The sequence below is a fragment of the Solea senegalensis genome, unplaced genomic scaffold, assembly GCF_019176455.1.
Source record: "Solea senegalensis isolate Sse05_10M unplaced genomic scaffold, IFAPA_SoseM_1 scf7180000013655, whole genome shotgun sequence".
Taxonomy (NCBI): Eukaryota; Metazoa; Chordata; class Actinopteri; order Pleuronectiformes; family Soleidae; genus Solea; species Solea senegalensis.
Genome location: NW_025320862.1, coordinates 36,787 through 59,718, shown reverse-complemented (window position 1 = coordinate 59,718; position 22,932 = coordinate 36,787). Strand labels below are relative to the sequence as shown.

The 22,932-nt window shown below is 41.0% G+C and overlaps 2 protein-coding genes across 4 annotated transcripts; one reads left to right on the top strand and one right to left on the bottom strand.

Moving 5' to 3' along the window:
- Nucleotides 1-3,052: 3,052 nt before the first annotated feature.
- LOC122760457 (myosin light polypeptide 6) lies at nucleotides 3,053-9,646 on the top strand. 3 transcript variants are annotated; one of them, XM_044015555.1, is made up of 7 exons: nucleotides 3,053-3,114; nucleotides 3,484-3,511; nucleotides 6,075-6,218; nucleotides 6,337-6,510; nucleotides 6,750-6,827; nucleotides 8,312-8,346; nucleotides 9,399-9,646. In XM_044015555.1, exons 1-6 carry the CDS (start codon nucleotides 3,112-3,114, stop codon nucleotides 8,338-8,340), a joined length of 456 nt encoding a protein of 151 aa, XP_043871490.1. In that variant the 5' UTR covers nucleotides 3,053-3,111; the 3' UTR covers nucleotides 8,341-8,346; nucleotides 9,399-9,646. The 3 variants fall into 3 exon arrangements, with proteins under 3 accessions (XP_043871490.1, XP_043871491.1, XP_043871489.1); XM_044015556.1 differs by having other exon boundaries at nucleotides 8,312-8,359; XM_044015554.1 differs by lacking the exon at nucleotides 8,312-8,346.
- Nucleotides 9,647-11,349: 1,703 nt separating this feature from the next.
- Nucleotides 11,350-20,510, bottom strand: LOC122760458 (complement C1q-like protein 4). Its single transcript, XM_044015557.1, has 2 exons — nucleotides 19,679-20,510; nucleotides 11,350-12,611 (listed from the first exon to the last, which is right to left on the bottom strand). The coding sequence occupies exons 1-2, from the start codon at nucleotides 20,222-20,224 to the stop codon at nucleotides 12,432-12,434; spliced, it is 726 nt and encodes a 241-aa protein (XP_043871492.1). The 5' UTR covers nucleotides 20,225-20,510; the 3' UTR covers nucleotides 11,350-12,431.
- Between the last annotated feature and the right edge of the window lie 2,422 nt (nucleotides 20,511-22,932).

Genomic DNA, 22,932 nt, shown 5'->3' with positions numbered 1-22,932 from the left:
TGCAAATAAATGTGAGCCAGTGCTGTTGCCTCCTTAAACTTAGTGAAGGCCACGAGAGCAGAGCATAAAGTTCACAGTGGTGGGTTCTGAAGGTTTGCAATGAAACATAATGCGTGTGAAAGCTGAAGAAGCTTTATTCATATAAATGATGTGCCTATAATCCACTCAGGAAAGTTAACTCCTTAAAACAACTCTTCATGACAAGTTATAAATGGGATATCATATTTGTTCAGGAGAATAGGACACACATCAAACCTACTTTTACTAACAAATGTGAGACTGATGTAATCTAGGCCATCATCTGTGTGTGATGCTTGACAGAGACGCTCCACTTGGTGCTGCTTCACTGCTGCACTGACACACACTGGCTTTTCTGACCCAAATAAAAGCATGTGTTTGGAGTCACACAGCTCGGCCTGGTTCTTTCTATTTATATCCCCTCTTTATCCAACACTCACTTTCATTGCCACCCCCACACTTTCCTTCACAAATTCGCTCACATAGACCATACATCCACCTCTTCTTCCTCCTCATATAGCTGCGGTTCCCTGAGTATTATCAGCATCATCAACCTGCACCCCTCTCAGCCACCACCACCACCCCTCCACAGGATACTGACACACTTTATTTCATAGCTTGCTCACTCCCCTAAGCAGACATATCGAGAGTGGGTGCAGATATTTCAGATCATCCGTTTTCTAAGGCAGCGGGAATGGCCCCTAAACGAGAGTCCTCCATCAAGAAGTCTCCTTCACCTGTGACCGAAGCAAGACTGGGTCCTCCTTTCCCCTGCCTGTCTGCAGCTCCAGCAGCACCAAAATTAGCTCCCGAGCAGAAGCCTAGGATGCTGCGTCCCTCAGAATCACCATTTGACCCCAGCACTTTAGAGGTGAGTGCTGTTATTTTGTGACATAGCTAATGTGGGGTATTTAAAATTAGTACTGTTGGAAATAATTAATAGCGAACATAATAACTCTCAGCTGTAGGTTGTAATGTAAAAACATAATTTTTAAACTAACTTGACAGACAAAATGATTTGCATCACGTTTAATGAGGTAATGCAAAGAAAAGGGGCAATGACTGTGAGGCTGGAATATACTGGTTCCTGCTACAGTATGTGCTGCCTTGTTCATCAGGCAAGTGATTGCATCAAAACAGTAGCTTTAACCCTGCAAGCTATAAACCCATGACCCATTGTCACAGCATAATAATAACAGGAAAAGCGGCTAGTGATGGTATATGAAAAGTGCAATTACATTTTTTTATTTCATATACAGTGGGCACCTTGTCCACTCTGTTAAATGAAAACATTGTAAGATTACATCCCAGTTTATTTAGGTCAAACCAGGCATAGGTCAATGAGACAGGACATATTTAAATAAAACAACTCATCTCAATTGCCCACATTAGACTTTGCATGAATGTCTTTTATCTTTGGTGGTGTTTAAGGTTTGCTGCCATCCTTGTGCTTCCTGTTTCAGTGCTGCTTTCACATTGATTTTCTGGTATGAGACCTTTTCATTTTGCCTGCAAGGAAATGTAGGCCATGTTAAGACATGCTGCTCACAGTGGGATCACAGACGTGACAGGAGGCCAGAGCGCCTGCTGGGGGCAAAGACAGCACTTAAGCCATGCTGTTAAGGGACATGGCATCAGTCCATGGTCTTACTGGCCTGAAGTGATCCATCATTCCTGCATGACCAGACAATCACATCGTTAACTCGAAGCCGAACAAAGTCATTCACTGCAGTCATGCATTTGCTGACTCAAGTGGGGTCAAACACACACGACAGACATCTCTTAAAATATCCTAAAGAATGACACAATCAGGTCAGATTTACTGCTTACATTGTAATGTAAAAGTCTTTACACATACTATTTTACATGATGTACTTCAAACACCAAAGAAAACATATTATATATAATCAGTGAGTGTTGTGACATTGGAAAGTAGTTTTAACCCATCAGTTATATTTTCTGCTCCACATTTTTTTTCGCCTCTGTGTCACCCATGTTGGAACTGTGACTTCACAGACACGTGAGTAACAAAACGAGTCAGAGGTAAGAAAAAACAAACAAAATAGCCCTTGGTGATTGCATCAGCAAAGGTGTATCACTGGTGCAGACGAAGAAGAAATTAACATTGTAAGCATCATTCATCTTCTGATTGATTTTTGTGGCAAACTTGAGACAGCGCTCAATATTTTTGATTTCATCACTTGGATCAATTGAAAGATCACTTATAGGTGTGACCAAAGTGAAATATACAAAATAGTGGCAATCATAACATTATCATTAGCACCCTCCCGGTGCCATAATGGTGCACTAAAGTGTCCTCCTGAGTCACAAGACGCACACTAATGTACCCTCTAGAGTGGTAAAAAAAAAACATGAGGGAGTGACTTACTGGCTGCCATTCATATGTGGCCTATAAAGTAAAATATACATTTAAAAAAATTTATTGTTTCTAAAGGAGTGCCTTTAAGTGATGTAGTGCCCTATACTGTAAAATGCCCTTGCAACTTTGTTTCCTATGGGTGGTCATTCCAATCATTCCAATCAAAAAAGGTGCCGTTCCCTACTGTCCCAACATGTATTTAACGTTGAAACTGTAAAATAATATTAGTCAGCTAAAGCTATTTTTTTTGTGGATAAAAGTTATTCTTTCCACTGATTATGCAGCTACAGTACTGGACAGAACATGATGAACAGGTCATCCCAGTTCTAAACTTGAACGTTTAATGAGTTTAAAGATTTACACTGCAGCTAACAATAAACACAACCACAATACCTAGACGTTTGTTTCTATATATGGAGCGATATTCTATATATCACTAGAGATGGGCAAAGAAGTCATCATACTCACACTCTGATTGGCTTAGCCCAATATTTTCACGAACACTTACCAATAATCCAAGAAAGTGGGCGTGTCCTTCTTCTATTCGGGTGCACAGCTTCCCGCTTGCTGTAGAGGCACTACGTACTGTGCTTACGTCATGACGCAGAGCTGTTAGGGTATTCTCTTCTCTCCCTCCCGTCCTACTGTAAATTCCGTCTCATTCCTCCTTCTGCCGACGCCTGGGACACACCTCAGCAGCCAACTGCAGGAACATGGTGCGTTATTTCCCTGTGACCCCGACACTCAACTATTTCTTTACTGCCATTTCTAAGTGCTTTATGTTGATATTATTTCAGAAACGGCTTTGCTTTGCTTATGTGTTTGGCTCGCTATTCGCTAGCGGAAGTGCAGCATTTGAGAAGCTAATGTTAGCTTGCTCGGTGGATGAATTGAACGATCACACGGCGAGATTATTGACGCTATCAAAGTGCCGACGTGGACGACAGTTAGTCTTGAATGTAATATAGTTAGTGGACATCTTTTTACTGACAGACGATGTGTTCAGGTGCCTCTGAGGTAACCTAGAGCTAGCTGTGCGCATCAAAACAAATGGGTTTCAATTAGGTTAATTTCTCTTTAAACAGTCTGACTTCTCGGAAGATCAAATCCTTGGTAAGTTTTGAATTTGTGTTTGACATTCTCCAGATCCAGCTTGTTTTGCATGCCCTCATTCTCGCTTGTTTCAAATTACACTTTGCCCTGTAGCTCCTCTATCACCCTGCTGTGTACCTGCCTGTCATAGTAGTCGTGGTAAGACTAGGTTTTCCTTCGTTATTCCTTCGTAATTCCTTCGTACTGTTTCATCACTTTTTCCACTTTGCAACTGCTTGTCCTTTCCAGATTGAATTTAACCTGGATCAGATTCATGGTAAGTCAGAGAAGCAGGACCGTCTTAACAAAAAGCTGGTGCCTACCTCGGGAGTGTTAAGGGTGTGATCTGCATGTTGGTTTTGGAAAAACTAAATTGTCTTAGATGTGAATGAGAGCCCGCTCTGCACTGTTTGGTACGTCAAAGTCAGTCATATTACGCACATAATGTTATAATCCTTACCAGCTTTGACCATGTGTTACAGTGTTTTTGTCCAATGGGGTCCAAAAGTCCTGAGACCTCTGGAAAGTGGACCCCACTGTTTGTGGTCAGTCATGCACTAGAAGTACTTCTGTCCTCATAAGTCTTGTTCTGTTAGATTGCAGTCCTCCCTGGCTGTGTCATTGTGCCTCAAACTATGTCTGTTGTCTTTCAAGCAGCTCATCTGCACAAGTGTGACCTTTTTTGGTGCTGGATACAGTGGTGGATAGTTTTTGTCCAAGGGTTGGGTTGTTAATCTCTGTTGACATAATAGGCTACGCTCTCTCTCCTCCTACTTTCCTCCACTCCTCTAATACCAAATATGGTGTTGGGAGAAGTGCTCACAATCCAGAAGGGAAGAGGCACATTCCTCAGAACAGGAAAAGTCCACAACAGTGCCTGAGCTTTTTCCCCCCAGGGAATAGCTTGTCCCATTAAATAAGAAACAACTTATACTAGATATTGTGTGAAAACCCCATGTTTACCTAATTGTTAGACTCAAGCAAATGGTGTTGTTTTTTTCTTTTCCTATTTTGGCTGAAGGACATGACTACAAAGTCTGCTGTTAGATCAAAGCTACATTGATTAACCATTTAATCATCAACAAGATTGTGTCAATCCTGGCAGTTCATAAAGATTAGGCAACTCCACTATGACTATGTCAATGTAATTGTAACAAGAGGAACTTTGTGCTTACTATACTGCTTCTTGGCTATGACTATATTCTTACTGCCCTTTCTATAACATTAAATATTATTTTGAATTGGTAAACCATACTTTTTCCAGAGATTTGTTTTGATTAAAATTGTGACATCTTAATTTTATGCATGACTTTACATTAGATAAAGGGCTGGAAATTCAGAAAAACTATTCAGCAACCCCTTCAAAAAATAGTATGCAACCAATCTGTGGGTTTCACCCAGTCTCTGGGAATGACTGCTTAAGGGTCAGATAACTCACAGAAGTATTGAATACTGAACAGTGCCGTAAAATATTGCAGTTTGAGTGAAGGCTCGTAAACAGTAGTGGTGTCTGTTGAAATGTTAGTAGCTTTTGTAAGAAAGTCACCTGAGAGGTCATTTTGTCTGGTAGACTCATTAAAATGGAAAGCAATAACATTCCTACCATAATATAGGTCACACAATATTAGCCATTCACAATAATGACCACTGTGGACAGTTGTACACTCTCCTTACTTAGGAGTTGAAAATAAAAGTGGTAACTGTAAGATGCATACCAACACATACACACTACAAAAAGGACATGAACCAAAGTATGCCCCCAAAATCAAGGGGAATTGTTACTCTCATCTTTTTCTGATATTCCAAATCTAGTTTGTTGTGGTGCTTGATTTTATATCTCAACTCACATATTTACATCTGCTTTTTTCACACATTTACTTGTACCCCAGACGTTAAATGTTTGTAAATGTAATCAATGGACATTTGCATGTTAATAATACTGTAGTATGAATGTTCATAAACGGGGTGGAGCATGGAGTGTGAGTTCTCACCTTGCTGTTGATGTGAAATGAAAAAGGCAGGCTCACCAGATGACAAGCATCAGTTGCTGCTGACTTGTGGGGGGGGGCAGGGTTCTTTTAAGTAATTGATATGCACCTTAAGTTGCAGATGGAAATAATGATGACAATATTAATTAATTTTTGTATCATTAAAAAAGCTCCATCACTAAAAACAAGTCAGTGAAGTAATTGATCCATTTTAATTTATTAACTGAATTATTCATTTAATTTGATTTAGTATCCTGAATAGACTAGTTAGAATGTTATTGGGTAGCAAAGAACACCTAAGCCAGCTTGTTGTTATGTTTTTTGGGCCCTGCTGTTAAATTTAGACTTGCGCAAAGAAAACCAGAGAGTAGAGTCTGCCTGTTCTCAATTTAGTCACACTCTGTCTAGTTTTTCTGTTTTCTAATTTCACCCACATCATGTTAACCCCTATCATTCCTCCATACATGGCTGCTTATCTCCACTATATTTTCCCCACATAATTTGTACACTCGCAACCCTCATGTGCAGTATAAAGTGGTAGAAAATGAATGAATTCACATCACTACTCTAATTTGTCGAGTGTTTTCATTCTGCAGAGTTTAAGGAGGCATTCCTGCTGTTTGACAAGACAGGAGATGCGAAGATCAGTTTTGGCCAGTGTGGTGATGTTATGCGGGCCTTGGGACAGAACCCTGTTAATGCTGAGGTGCTCAAGGTCCTGGGCAACCCCAAGGCTGAGGGTGAGCAAAAATAAATGTCTTGCTTGCAGTTGTTTATCATTAAATTGTCAGCGGGGAAGAAAATTCTCCAGAGGCTTAGACCCAGGATTGCCTCAATTATGCTGTTCTTTTTTTGCAGAGATGAACATCAAGATGCTAGACTTTGAACAGTTCCTGCCCATGTTACAGGCCATTGCTAAGAATAAAGATCAAGGCTCCATGGAGGATTTTGTTGAGGGACTACGTGTCTTTGACAAGGAGGGCAACGGCACAGTAATGGGAGCAGAGCTCCGCCACGTCCTCACCACACTAGGCAAGTCCCATTTTCTGTCATACATAAATAGATAGCTGGCAATTGCTGTATTAGCCTCTTTTTTACCTCTGGGAACACATTGCAATCCTCAGAATAAAAAGCTCAGCCAATCTGTTATACTTTTCTTTTATGTCCTGTCTTTTCCCACAAGTGTAAAGCTGTAAATGTTATTCCTTGAAAAAACTCAATATAAAGATACTTTTATAAAATTAATTAACATTTTTATGTTTCACTTTTAGGTGAGAAAATGACAGAGGAGGAAGTGGAGACACTGTTAGCGGGACATGAAGATGCAAATGGCTGCATCAATTATGAAGGTGAGTGCCAAAACAAACTCGATCACGATTGGATTTTTGCTTTAATTAGGCTGATGGTGTTCAAGCGTTCCATTGCAATAAATCAGAAAACTGCTCAATGTGTAATCATTATACACAAAAGGTAACTAACTATTATCACCATTACATCATCGACACATGAGCTCTTGTTTGTCTGTGGATCAAGTTTTTGGACTAAAAGCAGTTGGCTTGTAAATTTACACTGCAGTGGTTTCCACATTTTCTTTTACTTTTTTACAAAAATACATTCATCTCAGGCAAGTGGACAACGCTTCACCTCTCGCTCTGGTATTTATTTATAATTTCATGTCCTGACTGTCCGGATTGACTTTCCCTGGTTCTGAGTGTGATCTCCCTGTATTGTGTCAATGCTCATACAGAGTCGAACTGCTTATATTTATTTAAACGGTGACAGTAACCCTCCACATCTTAGTGTTTCCTCATTGCATTTTATTGCCAATGTTACTCTTAAAAACTATTTTCAAGCTAATGAAACGTTTAGATGTTAACATTGATCACAAAGTGTATCTGTGCAAATTGCTATTAGCGCTGAAACTAGCGATAAATAGTAATCAATGATTTGTTTAGTCCCTATGTTTTCAGAAAATCTTACAAAAACACCATTCAGTTTCCGAACAGCTGTAAAATCCGAAATCTCGTTTTAATTATTTAATTAAGAAAAACTATAAAATACACACAGACTGATTAATTGATTATCAAAATATTTGACAATTGAATTAGTAATTAATTTCATAATTCATTAATAATCGATTAAACGTTGCAGTCCTACACCATATCTGGTACACATCACCCAATGTGCTAATGATGCTTTGAAGATTATGCTTTATATTCGCATATTTTGACATGGAATATTGTTAATTGCCAAGAGAAATATTTGGAGGGTTAAATGTTGTGTGTGTAATGTGGATATGGCATTTTCCAAAGGTAATGATTTGATTCTTCTTACTAAATGGGTAGTTTACCAATGGCCACACCCTTTGATTTCATCGTGTGTTGAGATGCATGTGTATACTGTCTAACTTATGTTTGTAACATTTAATTTACAAATTTAAAAATGCTTTTCCATTATATAGTTCTAGCAATACATGTTTCTGGATTTTATATATATTTATATTTATAGATATTTTGTATGGTTTTTTTTAATTTGAATTGAAGTCCGGCATTAATTCTTGTGGACGTTGCACTCATGACTTCCAGTGACGACACTCTCTGCCAATCAGTGGCCGGCAGTCTGTCACATTTTAGTATCAACTCAGCTCGCTTGGAACCTTGCCAGATCAGGTACCAAAAAAGCACCAGGTACTATTCCTGATGGAAAATCAAAACAAACCGAGTTGAGTCGAGCCGAGCCGAGTAGTGCTAGAACTGTATAATAGCAAAGTGCCATAAGAGGCCCTGCAAAAATGTCCACTGCTGACAGTGTGTTAATTGTTCTTCCTCCACAGCCTTTGTTCGCCACATCATGTCAGGCTGAGGGCCGGTACGGGCATTGGGTATACATGAGATGGCACCCCAGACTTTCCTGCTTTATTATTGTCATATAATTCCCATCAGGCTTCCCTAACACTAATCAGCTTTAGCATTTACCTTTTATATCAGCAAACCGAAACAATTTGCTGTTGCGAATTAGATCTGTAGGTGCCTGTGGGAAAACCCTGGTGGCCCCTCTCATCTTAAGTCATGAGGCTCTGACCAGTGTGTAGCCTCCTACTGCTCTGTCTCTCTCTCTCCATCCTGCAGCCCTCTTTCTTGGCCCCTGGTTGCAGCATGCCCTTCTGCATGTGTCTGAGTCCCCCCTCCGTTTATATGGGGATATTATGGACACACAGGGAAGAGACTGGTCTCATTCAGGGAAAACCTGATGGCCACTGTTGAGCTGGCTGGTGCTATAGTCATGAGAAGGCTCTTCTTATCTCATTTGCATGTCGTCAGTGCTATCAAAATAGGGCTTCTATTCTGTGGGTGTCAGAGGTGCTGCTCTTTTTCATAGACACTGAATTAGAAGTTCATTACAAAGTAGACATGTTTTACATTCCATTTTAGCCACCAGCTTCAGGGGAGTGGACCAGTCCCTTTTTCTACTAACCAGAAAATTGCAATAAGTTGCTTTTGTGCTGAATTTTTTTCTCCTCTGTGCTGATGGAAGCTGATTTTGTAGCAGGCCATTCTGACTGGACTGTAGCTACCTTGATTTCCCCCTTTTTCTTTGCTTCTCAACTAGAGGAAAGCATACAGCGACGATGGCTTCTCTAACCAGCTCCTCTTGGATCATAGACATGGCCTAATACTTTGGCTGAACTGGAGATAGAGATGATTACCTTGCCTCTTTCTCTTAGTTCCCTGTTTCAACCATTCTTTCCTCTGGGTGAGCAGAATATGGGGATCTGCCCCCAAATGCAGCATGTCCCACCAGGTTCACCAAACCTTGATGAGGAGGGGAGCTTGCTCCACATGCTGTAGTTGGAGTAGGTCTCTGCAAAGATTTAGACCACCAATCTTACATTTGTCTCTTATCTTATGTCTCTTTTACAGAACTGGTCAGGATGGTGATGAACGGGTGAAGATGATCAGCATCCTTCTTTTTTTAAAAACCTGTCACATGTACCCTCTTTTTGCAGTTGGCTTCCACAGTGCTGGCCCCACCTTCTTTCCATTGATTCGTTTTCCACATTTAATTTAAGAAGTGCCTTTTGCATTCCTTACTAAAGACCACAAGTAATTCGGCTATTTCTCTCAATTATGTTGTTTGCATTTAAATAAATGATATTCCTGAAAACAAATCTTTGGTTTTTTGGGTGGATTGTTTCCTTTCAGTAGAATAAGGCACAGTTTTGTCCCTGCCTTGTCAGTTTCTTAATGGTGCATTTATACGTTTGTGCTTTTTTCATTTGACACTAGATGGCAGTGTTGCTGCTGGAATCTGCTGTGGTAAAAATCTATTAAAAATATCAACAAGACAAAACACTATCTTGCTTTTAATGTTTCTTTTAGTAACATTTTTGTATAATTGCACATTTTGCTGCTTTGCACAATTTAGTTTCTTGTTCATTTGCAAATCTTATGGAACAGTTCTATAAATGCCCTTGAAAAAAGGTTTGTAACTGTTTTTGTGGCCAAACCCTAAAATTTGAGAGACATGATTCAGTGACACAGTTTCATAGAAGACTGTTTGGTTCCTGACCTTTTCTTCATTTCAACCAGAGGCAGCCACAACTATTTCCCCTCATTAGGCGCCACATCTTTCGGGGTCTGGAGCTTATGTGTGCGGGATAAGGTTCAGGAAGGTGTCATAGTCCACCGCTGAATAGATTGTTCACTAATTACACTGTGTGTGTGTGTGTGTGTGGTCAAAAGAAGTCAAGGCTATTGATTATTTTAATCCCCTATTTGTGAGTCTGTGATCCTCATGGCTCTGGATTCGACAGGGGAATCACTAATGGGCCTCAGCGCAGCCTGTCTCAGACCTCTCCCCGTCCAATTAACTTTCAACTGGAATCTGCCAGGAGAGAGAGCCGGGGGCTGGGCCAGCCGTGCCACAGCTACATCCCACTTTCTCTGCTTGGGAGCAACAGATTCACAAAATCCTTTAAGTCAAGAATCCCATTGACTAGATGTTTTCCATTTCATCAGTATTGTAAGATCTATTTGAGGAGGAAGTCATTCTCAGAATGAGGTATGAAATATGGTGAAAGAAGTCATGGTTAAAACAACCAATGTTATCAACCTGTCATTTCTACTTAAATGGTATGAAATAATGTCCCCAATTTCAATACACACAGATTATTATAGTCACCTAATATCAATTGTAACATGATCTTAAAACATTTCATTTCCCACAATTATTTTTCTTTAAATAAAGAGCTGTCTTGTCCACCACACATTGAACAAATTTAGTAGCAAACTGGCTAAAATTACTTTTTTTTTTCTTTTTTTTTTAACAAGTTAGAGAATGTAACAGGGAATAATAACTATTAGCTCTATTAGTAGTCATTTTTGATTAAATTAATTGGATATTTAACAACACTGTAAACTTACTGCGGCCTACCCATCACTCCAGCATTATCTTAGAATCGAGAGAAATGCACCAATATTGACACAAAACATTCTGATGAACAACAGCCACCGTTATCAAGCACAGTTTGTACAATTGATTAGTATATTGTTACATTTAAAATGTTTACATCTGCTTTATTTGTAGATCCTGGGTGTATTATAAGGTGAGATCAATGTAGCAGTATTAATGTCTGTGTCTTGAACAGTGTCTTAAGACATATTGGAAATCCATGTTGTAGCAGGCAGCGGTTGTGGTCGGCTACCGTTGCTTCAATCTGAGCAGCCATGTCGTATATCTAAATCTCTACGGTCACTCTGATTGGTCCCTGCAAATAAAACTGAACAATGGTCTTTGTGTGTTTATGGCTCTTGAATGTGCACACGTTTGTTGAGCCCTGGTCTTGAAACAACATGAAGGGACACAGACACGGAAGGTAAGATACTTTTAATAGCAATATTGCACCACCTCAACCTGTGCAACGTAGCAGACAGTCCATCCCAACATTCCTGTGTTTATATACTGTATATGATGACACTTTGACATGGTCTCTCAAAAAAATAAAGTACTATGTAGGTATGGCAGTGTAATTACAGTGCTTGTTATGTATTGTACATCATTTAATGTAAGTAAAACTCAGTGGCCCTTTATCGCACAGTATATAGATTCACTCACACTGACATACACGCACACACACACACACACTATTGTCAATAATGCACTTGGCAATTAAAACCTCATTGCGCACAAGTGCCATTCATAAAATGTGTCTTTGATTTGCAACATTAACATGTCCTGTTTTATCATTACATATCACATCCTGTCTCACAGGAACATCTGTCTTACTCGTTTTCCCTTATTTTAATCAGTGCTGCTCTAATTTCTACTGGAGTAACTCCCTTTGAGGCTCAAGGGGAAAGTACTTTACAAGGATGAGTTGCAAAATATAGACAAGCCATTTGATCAGAGGTCATTAAAAATGGAGGGAGGAGATGTCAAATACTGCTTTGGTTAAGACTGGACCATTTGTCATCTTGATTAATGACGCCTTATTGCATCAAAAACAATCACACTGATGGCGTTTGTTGCATTCCAGTAATCACATTGTCAGTTAATATGAATATTGTGTATAATATTTTATAATATTATCAATGTTAACATTATAATAGTGTTGATACTTCAGAGCCACAACGTGCGATTTTAATGTGCACTTAAACTGTACATATTCCCATTTCCATTTTTTGCGCAAAATGGGCACCAGTAATCTCAACTGCTCATAATTACTGTCACACAATTCAACTTAGTTCCACTCGTGCTGGGTTTTCCCTCTGTTCACACCTCTTTTTGTTGGACTCTCAGGATGTTTGTGTGTGTGTGTCTTGTGATGCATGTCTGTGTATCTGCATTCATTTGCATACATGTCTGTGTTGGTGTGAAAATATACTTGTGATATATCTTTGTGTACACTGATGTTCCTCTAACCACTCCTCCCGCAGCGAGAGTAATGATTAGATTCAGTCTGGGTAGATAAGGAAGCCGGAGAAGGTGCTGTACTTGTTTGTGTTCCCTCCGTGGACTTTGCCTCCGTCCAGCTGCACACACACCTCATCGCCCACGTCCAAATGCAGGATCACACTGTTAGAAGCGTAGTCGTAATTCTGATCTGCGTCCTGAGCGATGGCACTGGCTCTCACCTGTCACCCACAAAGGACACGTGCAAGGACTGTTAGAACATGAATACAACTGAACAAACTCGTGCAAATGTCACAGCCACTTACCCAACAGCTCTTTCAAACTTGAACTATCACACCGCACTCTACTCCTCTGTTATTAAAGAATTTGTTTTCAATCATTAACAGCCTTCAAATGATACGATCATGCCTGCGTGATATCACCTGCACATTAACGTTGATCAACACATGGATAGGACTGTGACCTGTGATCCCAGAGTTGGACTAATCAAACACAGCCACTCGGTGTGTTATTGATCAGCTGTGGCTGGGGCTCAGTGTACAGGATGGTGATCTGATTGAGTTGTGGAGATAAGTCAACTCAGTGGGGACAACAGGTTGTCTGTGGGGAAACTAGCTCAGCCAAGAAAGAGCAGCTATTGACCTGTTGCTTATGGTCCTGTGCCAGCTCAATATGCATGATATTGAGTGGCTATGCCTCAGCCAGACACTTTCACATTTGCATGCTGTGTGTTAGTTCGGTCTTATTGAGCGAGCAGCAGTGGATCTTTACTTGTTTGTTAACACATTTAATTGGGTTTACTCGTTGTGGACATTTAAATACACATGGTGAGCTCTAGTTACAGTTGTAGAGGATTTGTCCTTTTATTTTAAACTGGTAAGGGTCTTAAAGCTCCAGTGCGTAACTTTTGGTGATGTTGCTGTTGAAGTGTTGATTGTTATTTGTTGTCATTTTTCTGTCTCTGTTTGTTTCTTTTGTATGAACAGAAACCATGTGCCATTATTAGCGTGCTGCGTCCTTCATCTGAAAACGGGCTCTGTCAAGCAATACTATCAAACCCAACTGAGGGAGCGTTTGTGGCTGTTCACCAGCAGAGTGGGGGTGGGCTGGGTCAAGAAGCATCCGTCCCGTCAACCTTCTGAAAAACTGTGAGTTTTGACCAGCTGAGTTAACGTCTGAAACTTTTTGAGGACGCTTCTTTGTGTTTTCAATCGTAGTCCGACTTGTTTGCAGTCAACTCATCGTAGTAGTTTTTACAATAAAACAAACAAAAAATGAGTGCGGCGCAAGAATGTCGCTGGATGAAACAAAATCGAAACACCGCTATACGGAGACACACAGAGACAGTTGTGTACTTTGTATGAACTCAATTCACAATGATTTGAATCAAGTGGACATGTGTTTATCTTTAAAAGCGAGACAGTACAGTTTTAATATAAAATGAAAGTAAAAGACGAACAAGGCTTTTAATGTGCAGTGCACTGTGCAAATCTGCAGCTGTGAATCCGATTTGAGTTCAAGTGAAACAAACACAAATAAAACGCCTTTTGCCAAATGTAAAAAGTACAAAAAGTGCCTCCACTGTGGAATGTATCAATAATTCTGTGTAGCAGCTCCAGTCATCAGACATATGTCAGCCATCAGTGGCCTTGTGTCTGGCTCAGTGTCCATCTACGGTGGGAGCACTCAATCTATGTCAGCAGCCAGACAAGCCGCGCACATCTCGGTGACAGCCACAGAATATGATCTGCAACTCAAGTACCATCATGTCATCCCCATCACTGGAGTCCCTTTCTCCCCAATGAACATGCATCAATTTGAAAACAGTCAGTCATTCGGCAGCAGAGTCTGATTTACTGTAACTGTAAAAAGATAAAATAAAAATTTTCTTTTCCCCTCCATCCGTGTTTTACCCTTTGTGTGAACACATTGTTCACCATTTATCAGCCGTGAAGTTGTTTATTACCTATAGGCGCTGTCTGTAGGTCCTTTTAAACGAAATTCGGGTCATGGATGTGGCATCCAACATGGAGCAACCAGTGGTGAAGCATGTCCCTGTCTACTCTAAACCAGATTGATTAAGGGGGCAGAGAAGTTGATCTCCGGGGGTTTCACAGCTCAACAGCCCCACAGTAAAACCAACCACAGCTGTTGTTATGCTGTTACAACGTTCATGCTGTGTAGTCCACAGGGGTTCTCAAACCTTTATATTTATTATCAGAGACACATCCAGTTTGTTTCTTCGTCTTGAGAATCTGATATGGGAAAATATAAAAGCATGTCAGATTTTTATATATAATTTCTTTTTTATTGTCCAACATGTATTGAATTAAAAATGGTTTTGTTTCCGTCATGTTTTAAAAACATGTGAATAAGTGAATGACCAAAAATGATCCACATGAAATAATTTGCTCCCCTCATCATGTGGATCGAGAGATTAACATACCCCAATGTAATACGACTTTCCTCCTATTATTATTAGTTCATGAGTAAACAGTTAAGAAAACAGATTATGAAATTAGAGAAAAACTAATTGTTAAAGACAATCATTAGAGACAAAATACTTTTTTTTATAGGCTTGTCTAAGCTTTATGAATCGGTGTAAACACAAAACTGGGCATAATCTACCATTTCATAATCCCCCAGATGACCATTTCTTAAAATGACACCAATCTATTGTCATCTGTAAAGGTTATTTTGTCGTTCGTCTTGACATATATGTAGCGACAGCCAATACCACATTTGCATCTTTGGCTTTGATTCTGACACTGATGTTGTTCTTGTGACTTCCTATTGACACGAGGAATATGTCATCCTGCTCATTATTTTTTGGACAAGCGGCGTAATGGAGGGAGAAATAGGAATAAATACCCCCAACACCCATCATTCCTTCTCAGATTCTTATGACAAAATACAGGGAAGTGTGCTTGTATTTTGTGCAACAGAATCATTTTCATCACTCAGCGTGGACATCGTTTTGTCAATATGTGATATATGAATTGGTGCTTCAGCTAATGTGCCTGTGTGTGAAGAAATAACGCAAGGCATCCATTAAAGTAGACGCCAGACAGAGAGGTATGAGATCCGTGGTGGGATTAGGACAGGAAGCCGACAGAGGAGATGGATACGACTGATCGGAGGACACAGACTGATCCATGTGAACCAGGCTGCACGCTGTGCTGATTCTGGAGCTGGAAGGATTGTGAGGCGTAAGGCAGGGACCCCCGGGGCCTGCCTGTGGCTGTCTCTGTCTCCACCTCACCCTTTCATTATAGGGCCTCCACTAAACACGCCTGGGAGCAGAGGAGGCCACAAAGGGGGTGCAATGGTAGCTGCAGTGTCATTTTCTATACACGTGGAGCCGCACTGCAGACGATAGACAAGGATAGACAAAGGGGGTGTGGATGTGGGGTGGAGTGCAGTGGGGTGGGGGCAGAGCAAAGGGGAGGGAGGAGGGATCTGATCAAGCGAAGCTATTTTGTGAGACCAGGGAGATGTGGGGTTATATGAAGTCTTGTTTTTATCTGTGATGCTGTGCTCCACTGGTAATAAAACTGACAGGATTCATTCACTGTGATATACTGACCTCTTAGAGTGGAGACAATAGAAAAGTAGCTGTTAAACTTACCTAAGGGACTCCAGTACATGGCAGGAGGGTTGGGGACTCTAGGGGGAGTGGGATGGTGGAGGATGTTGTGGAAATAGAATATTTATTGGGTTGGTTTTCCCCTCTCCTCTGGGAGTCCCGGGATTACATGGTGACAAGATGTAGCAGAACCGTACCTTAGGATTGCTATTACCATTGCCATTTGGTATTCAAGCCTGTGATCTGCAACACGCAATTTGTCAAAACTGTGCACAGTATCAGCGGAATTGACTCATCTTAATTAGTGCGTTTCATCAGGATTTTAAGATATATGTATTTTTGGATCTCTTAGGAATTGAAAAAAAAAAAGAAAAACTGACATGACTTAATAAGACAAATTGTATTTATCTACCAGTCCTGCCCTTCACTGTAAGACTAATTATATTTTATCTGTAGCACATCGTATCATAGCTCTGTGCTGGAGGAGGTTGATACAGGTAGCACTCATTAAAGCAAGTGATGACATTTTAAGACAACTGTGAAACAAGTTGACCTTTAACTGAGCTATTAAAAGAGTTGACGATTGGTAAAGAAAAAAGAAAGAAATTAAACCGAGGCTGCAACCAGTAACTATTTGTCTACATTGAGTTAAGAATATTTAAAATAGATACACAGTGCAGTGGTGCACGATGGGAACATTAATGAGTAGGTGAACAGCTCACATAGCCTGCAGTTAATGAGGGGAAGGGGAGAAGTTCCGTTGAGGTGTGCATGATGTGTTACCACCCTTCACAAAATAAAGCATACCAGCATTAGGATAGACTGTCCTAATAACATTTGCTACCATGTTAGAATATTAAGCAGCATAAAACCCATCTATCCCTGACAGTGAATTAAAAATTGAGTGATTAAGCACATTTATAATATGGTGGCACCAGTAGGAAGGGCATTCATGGCTATTTGTTTTGAGCAAAGCTAACATTAAATCATTAAGTATACTAAGGATAGAAGAGGGATCCATCATCATCCCAAACTAGATTGGGATTTCTGTTTGACATGGTGGTGTCTTGTGTTTTTTGCGCCAATAACACAGTTGAGGGTCGATCTGCTGAGCAAGAATAGGCCTTTAAGTAACATTTACATCACACACACACTGTGCCACAAGTCAATCACTGTCGCATAACACACATGGAAGCACCCCACACACACAACCCCCCCCCGACCCCCGCACCCCCAGTCCTAAATCCTCTGACACCGAAGCCCTGTCATGCTGCAATGATTTGTGAAAGTTAGATTGAGGGGTGAGCAGGTAGGCTTTACAGATTGGGGGATTTACCAAAGGTAATAGGTATTGGATCTAGGGATCCAGTACCACACCACACAACACATCCTCCTGGCATTGCATTATATTACACTTGTGTCACACATCACAATCCATTAGCTTGACATTGTGTACCAACAGAAAGAGTTATATATCAAAGATTCCTTTTAAAAAATCTGTTGTTGTCTTGAGTTTATCATTTTACTATTTTGAAACAGTCTCCTTTGAGTATCTACATCTGTTGGAGTAGTAGCACAAAGACAGTTTTCTTCTTCTCTGGCCGGCCTTGATCACATATCAAACCCCGAGACATGTTGAGTGGGTGTCCATTGGTCATCACACCTGATCTCATCCTGGCCTTCACCACCAGCCTCCCAGATGCCTCATCTACCAGCCCACTGTCTCCACACCACCATTAAGTCATCTATCTTCCTGTGCGCTACCCATGATCATCCCGACAACTCACTTGTTTTGTTTTGTTCTCCCTTTCAGATGAACATCTCCGCGCCATGTCGGGTCTCTCGCGTGTCATTCTTTCTCTCTGAGTCTGTTCGAGTTCTCAGTCCGGTGGGCTGGCCGCCGAAAAAAAATTTACCTTATCTGTTTAGGTGTAAAAGTTCAATCAGGAATGGAAGGTGGCAAATTTGTAGCTGGGACAAACCTTTTTTTAAAAAGAAATACAACCCAGCAGATAAACAAAATATCCAATAAAGTTTCAGTACCTTCGGCCATGGTAAAACAGACTATTTGATTCTACAGTCAGGAATGCACCCTGTCAAACATAGCGTCCATGTAGTAAACCCTCACCACTGACTGGCCTCAGGCAGATTCCCTTCTTGCCACTGGGCTTAAATAACTCCACAAATATGAGCAGGTATTCTGCCACAATACATTTTTACCCAGTTTTCATGCATCGGGAGCTGGGTTTAAGGAGGCCACCTTGTGGACCTGGTGTCAGGTGGCCCAAGGTTAGGTTAAATAATTGAGTTGAGTGAAAAGATAATTAATGGAGAATCAATGGACAAGCAGGGGAGGGGTTATAGAAGAAGAAAGTATAGCTGGTGTTCAGGGGATCTAATCTAAGATGTATAAATTATTTAGCAGTCTAAGATGACTTGAATGACAATATAAGACATAGGGCAGGCGGTAATAAACATATTTATCTTTGTGGTGCTTCATGATGAATCATTTTAAACGTTTAATTTACATCTCACCCAAAAGTTGAAATCAAGTAGCGGCCTTAATTAGTATGAACCATGTAGTATGTGAGTTGGAACGATCCTTATTAAGAGAATTTTCTATTTCAAATGTAATGAATGAATACTGAGGCATGGCTGCATATTAAACACTAAAGCTAGTATGATGTCAAGAAAATGTCCTATGTGCACTGACCATGCACTGACCGTGCACGACTCTTTTAGGCATATTATACTCCTCTCTACAATGCTCATTTGTGGATTCATTTTAAGAAAACTTCAGGTTGCCTCTAATGATTGACAGATATTGCTCAAGAAACATTAGTGTGTTTTGTGTAAAGTAGGAGCTTTACAATAGAACCTGATTAACCGCATTAATCTGTCCACTAAATAATATACTAACTGTTGATTTGCTGCTGGCAAACTCCAGGTTTAGTGCAATATATTTACAGTCATATATAAATGTGGAAACATCGATATGATTTTTCTTTTTCTCTTTCTAGTGTCTGTTGTTTAAATTATTGGATGGATGGATGGATGTTAAAAGGAACTTGAAGAATGCTTCCTGAATTTGGAGTCCTCTGATGAAATCCCTGTGATTTGCCCCACCTCTCGTCTTCCCCCATCAGCTCCTCTGTCTTTAATTAGTGTCTGGGGAATGAGACAGTGGATGAGTGGACTGTCAATTTTACATTCGTTATTTATTTAGCTGAGGTGTAGGCTGACTGGTCCACACACTGACAGGCATTTCTGCTGTGCTCTTTTGCACTTCTGTTTATGCAATAATCAGACTCTGCGTATGATACTCCCTAATTAGACTGTTCCGTTTTGTAGGCCGCGTTAGCATTCTGCCACTTGTCACTTCGACACAGCAAACATGGGAATGCAAATATCTGTGGCTGAGGGTTTAAACTGTATAGCATGAATTCCCCTTAATGAGGAGGAGGATTGCTGTATCATTCCTTGGCTGTCATGTCTCCACCTGCAAATGGAATGTGCTCTGAATCTGACGAGCTCAATGTTACAGAGGTGAATGTGAGTCAATGGCAACACAGGATGGTCAACAGTGGAACAAAAAATCTGTTAGATGATCGTGAGTGTGCATACAAACACATCAGTATACATGCCTCTGCACGCTCTCTCTCACACACACACACACACACACACACACACAGTGTTACTAACCAGTCCGTTCTTCCTCAGGTCTGCCCACATGCTGGTCCCGTCACCACCTCTCATGAGAACATGGTAGGTGAAGAAGTAGATGCCAGGCAGAGGGCAGGTGAATTTGCCGGTGCTGGGCTCATAGTAGTTTCCTACATTGGTCACCACATCATCAAACTTCAATATTTCATTCCCCTCGTGCTGCTTGCGTAGCCCTGCATAAAAGGCAATCTTGGGTGTGTAAAGCGAGGGCGAATAGCCACCTGGTCCTGGACCAGGGGGCCCCTGTGGACCTGGTTTGCCTGGCTCACCAGGGGGTCCACGTGCTCCTGGAGGACCTGGCAACCCCGGAGGCCCACGAAGCCCAGACTTTATCTTCTTCCCAGAGTAATCCTGGGGTGGTGGAGACACAGCCGTCAGCTCCTGGCCTGGCTGAGAGGTGGTGTACGGGTCACATACCATCCGGCAGCTTCCTAGCATTTCATAATGGCTTCCTGAATTTCCAGTATTCCCCCCTTTGGTTGTGTGGACCAGTATGGGAATGGCTACTAACAGTATTAGAACCATTGCCACACCTACACCAGCGCCAATGACACGTTTCCTGCGACTGAGCCGCGAAGCAGCCAGTGTCAGGAAGTCCTCTTCCCCCTTGGCTGGAATGTTGCCGGCCAGGATGAAGCCTCTCAGTGAACCACTTTGGTGCAAAAAGGTGAATAAAAATGTGTAGAGGAGCGAAGGATAACTCGTATACCACCGGGCCAAGTCAGATAGGATGAAAAATGGCAGACAGTCAGGAGGGAAACAAACAAATGAGAGGATCCTGTTGTGATGAAAACGGCCAGAGGGCCAGAAAAAAGATATTTAAAAGGCAATCTCGTTTTAAGAAAAATGAAAAACCTTATATACCACAGCTTTTAAAGAAATAAGCACTCAGATTTGTGGTGAACTGCTACAAAAAAAGCATAATTTACCTGGTGAGGTCTTGTTCACCTTTTTTCACCTCGTCTGTCCTCCAGGTTAATTTTCAACATCAAACAAAGACCATGGCTAACGCTGGGAGGAGCAGAATTTATCAAAAAATATAAAGCTGGTGAAAATTAAGAGCTGGGGCCAAAATTCAACTCATTGAGGATTGATTGGCTACAGTCTTTGCTTAATGAAGAGAGAGTTTAGATTGTCCTCTTTTTTCAATCAAAGAAAAAGCTTTCAAGTCCCCTTGACACAGGATATTTCTTCACCTGAACGTCTTACTTAATGCCATAACTGAGTTAGGTTCATCAGAGGTCTTTACTGAGCACAGTCATTTTATGACACCTCACTTTTGTCTTATTTCCACTGTCCACCTTTAAGCGTTTTGTCAACCTGGGTGTGATTCTTCCTCTGGCTATATTTGGATCTGGGGGGGGAAATTACAAAAAGAACAAATACATCCAATAATTAATTTGTTCCTGTATTTACCATTGTGTTATTGTAAATGAACTGTGCAAGTGAATAATACATACAATTCAAATTATATTATAAATATGAATAGCAAAGTAGCATCTACTATTAAATTAAATGCTTTTAATTTTCTAAAATGATTATTATCATTTTATTTGTATAGATTCAATGTATTTATTTCCAAGACAATATCACAAGGCAATAATAAAATGTGAAAGTACTGAAAGCAGCAAAGACAAAAGAATAACTCACCATCGGTTTCTCATACTCCAAGGATTATTGTGTATATGTGTCCAGACTGCGTCCCACCAAAACGACTGAGGCGCTTTGGAACGCTGTGGTGCCAAATGGAGAGCTGGAGAGCGGGCGCGCGGGAGATGCCAGGAAAGTGATGAGAGTTTCTTAATCGGCGCTTAATCCCCCTTTTTTTTCTTTTCTGGCGAGTTTCAGCGCGTGCAAACTTCAGAATACGTGAAGCCCAGAAAAGATCTGCTGAGGAGCACTTTGTGATGCAAATCCAAACGAGGGACGCGCGTGGATTATGACGCTCATATCCAGTGTCTGTCCACTGCACTAGAGCCTATTGCAGTGTGTTTGTCCAAGCCGACACCTGTTAGATCGATCTCTCTCTCTCTCTCTCTCTCTCTCCCCCTCTCTCGCTCTCTTGCTCTCTCTCTAATCAGCGTCCTCATTTTGCTCTTCAGTTTAAACTGCAGTCCACAGCCAAATTTATATTAAAAAAACATCCAAAAAATAATGATAAAAACATGCAATGTGATGTTTAATGCACACACATTTTTTTTGTATTAATTTTCATTTTATGAGCCAAACTGAAATGGCAGATTCATGTCAACTGTCCTCCACACAGCACTTATGCCTTCACTCTCTGTGTGTCTTGTTAGTCTGACATTCACCTGTTGTTCCAGGCAAAACTCTTTGCGAGCAAAGTGTTTGATAGGGCGCTGCCAAATGAAGGCAGATGTTTTTATACTCTGTATGTTATGGGAGGGCGGACAGGAGGACGACTGAGGAATGGCAGCCTTGGTGTGATGTGTGAAAAATGGAGTGCATGGGGACTGTGGACGCGTGTGTGTGTCTTGCATTCCCACAGTTTTAAAGCCTCATTAGTGAGACACCCTTCCCCGCACGTTGTGCTGCTCTTTTTCCCTTTACCTACAACCTTACACACAAACATAGACTGTATGATGACTCCGTTCCAGTGTACTGCACACATACAAGGACATGCATTGACATAGGAGTGGTTTTTGCACCATCGGCGCTGGTGTAAGGTCACGTTTTTGGCTTCTTGCATCAACATTTTCTTGCTCCTAAAAGGACAGCGGAGGAATAATAAGATGTAATGTCGGCTGGTATCATAATTTTCTTGGAGTCATGTGTCACCTGTCTGACAGGGATAACCACAGATCTGTGAGTTTAAAGTTTAATGGCTGAAGCGGCGGGAGCAAGGGGGGGATAGGTCTTAATACAGTATTGATGACTCACTTTTCATCAACCAACACGTCCACGTCCCCTCAGATGTAATGACCACTGTCTAGCAATAGGGATCATTTCTGCCTGATCCCTCCAGACAGAGATGGATAAGTTTTATGGTGGTTTTCGGAGGATGTGTTGTGTTTAGAAATGAAGGTGGAAGGATATGGAAGGTTTGGGAAGAAATGACCTGTGATATTTCCACTGGGAAATGTTGGTTGTATAGGGACAAGTTGAATGCTGTGTCGGTCCCATTTTGCAGGTCAGTCCGCCTGGACTGCCAACCGTGCTCAGGGGTCCTCAGCAGCATCAGGCAGATAATCACTGCCAACAGTCAGAGACAA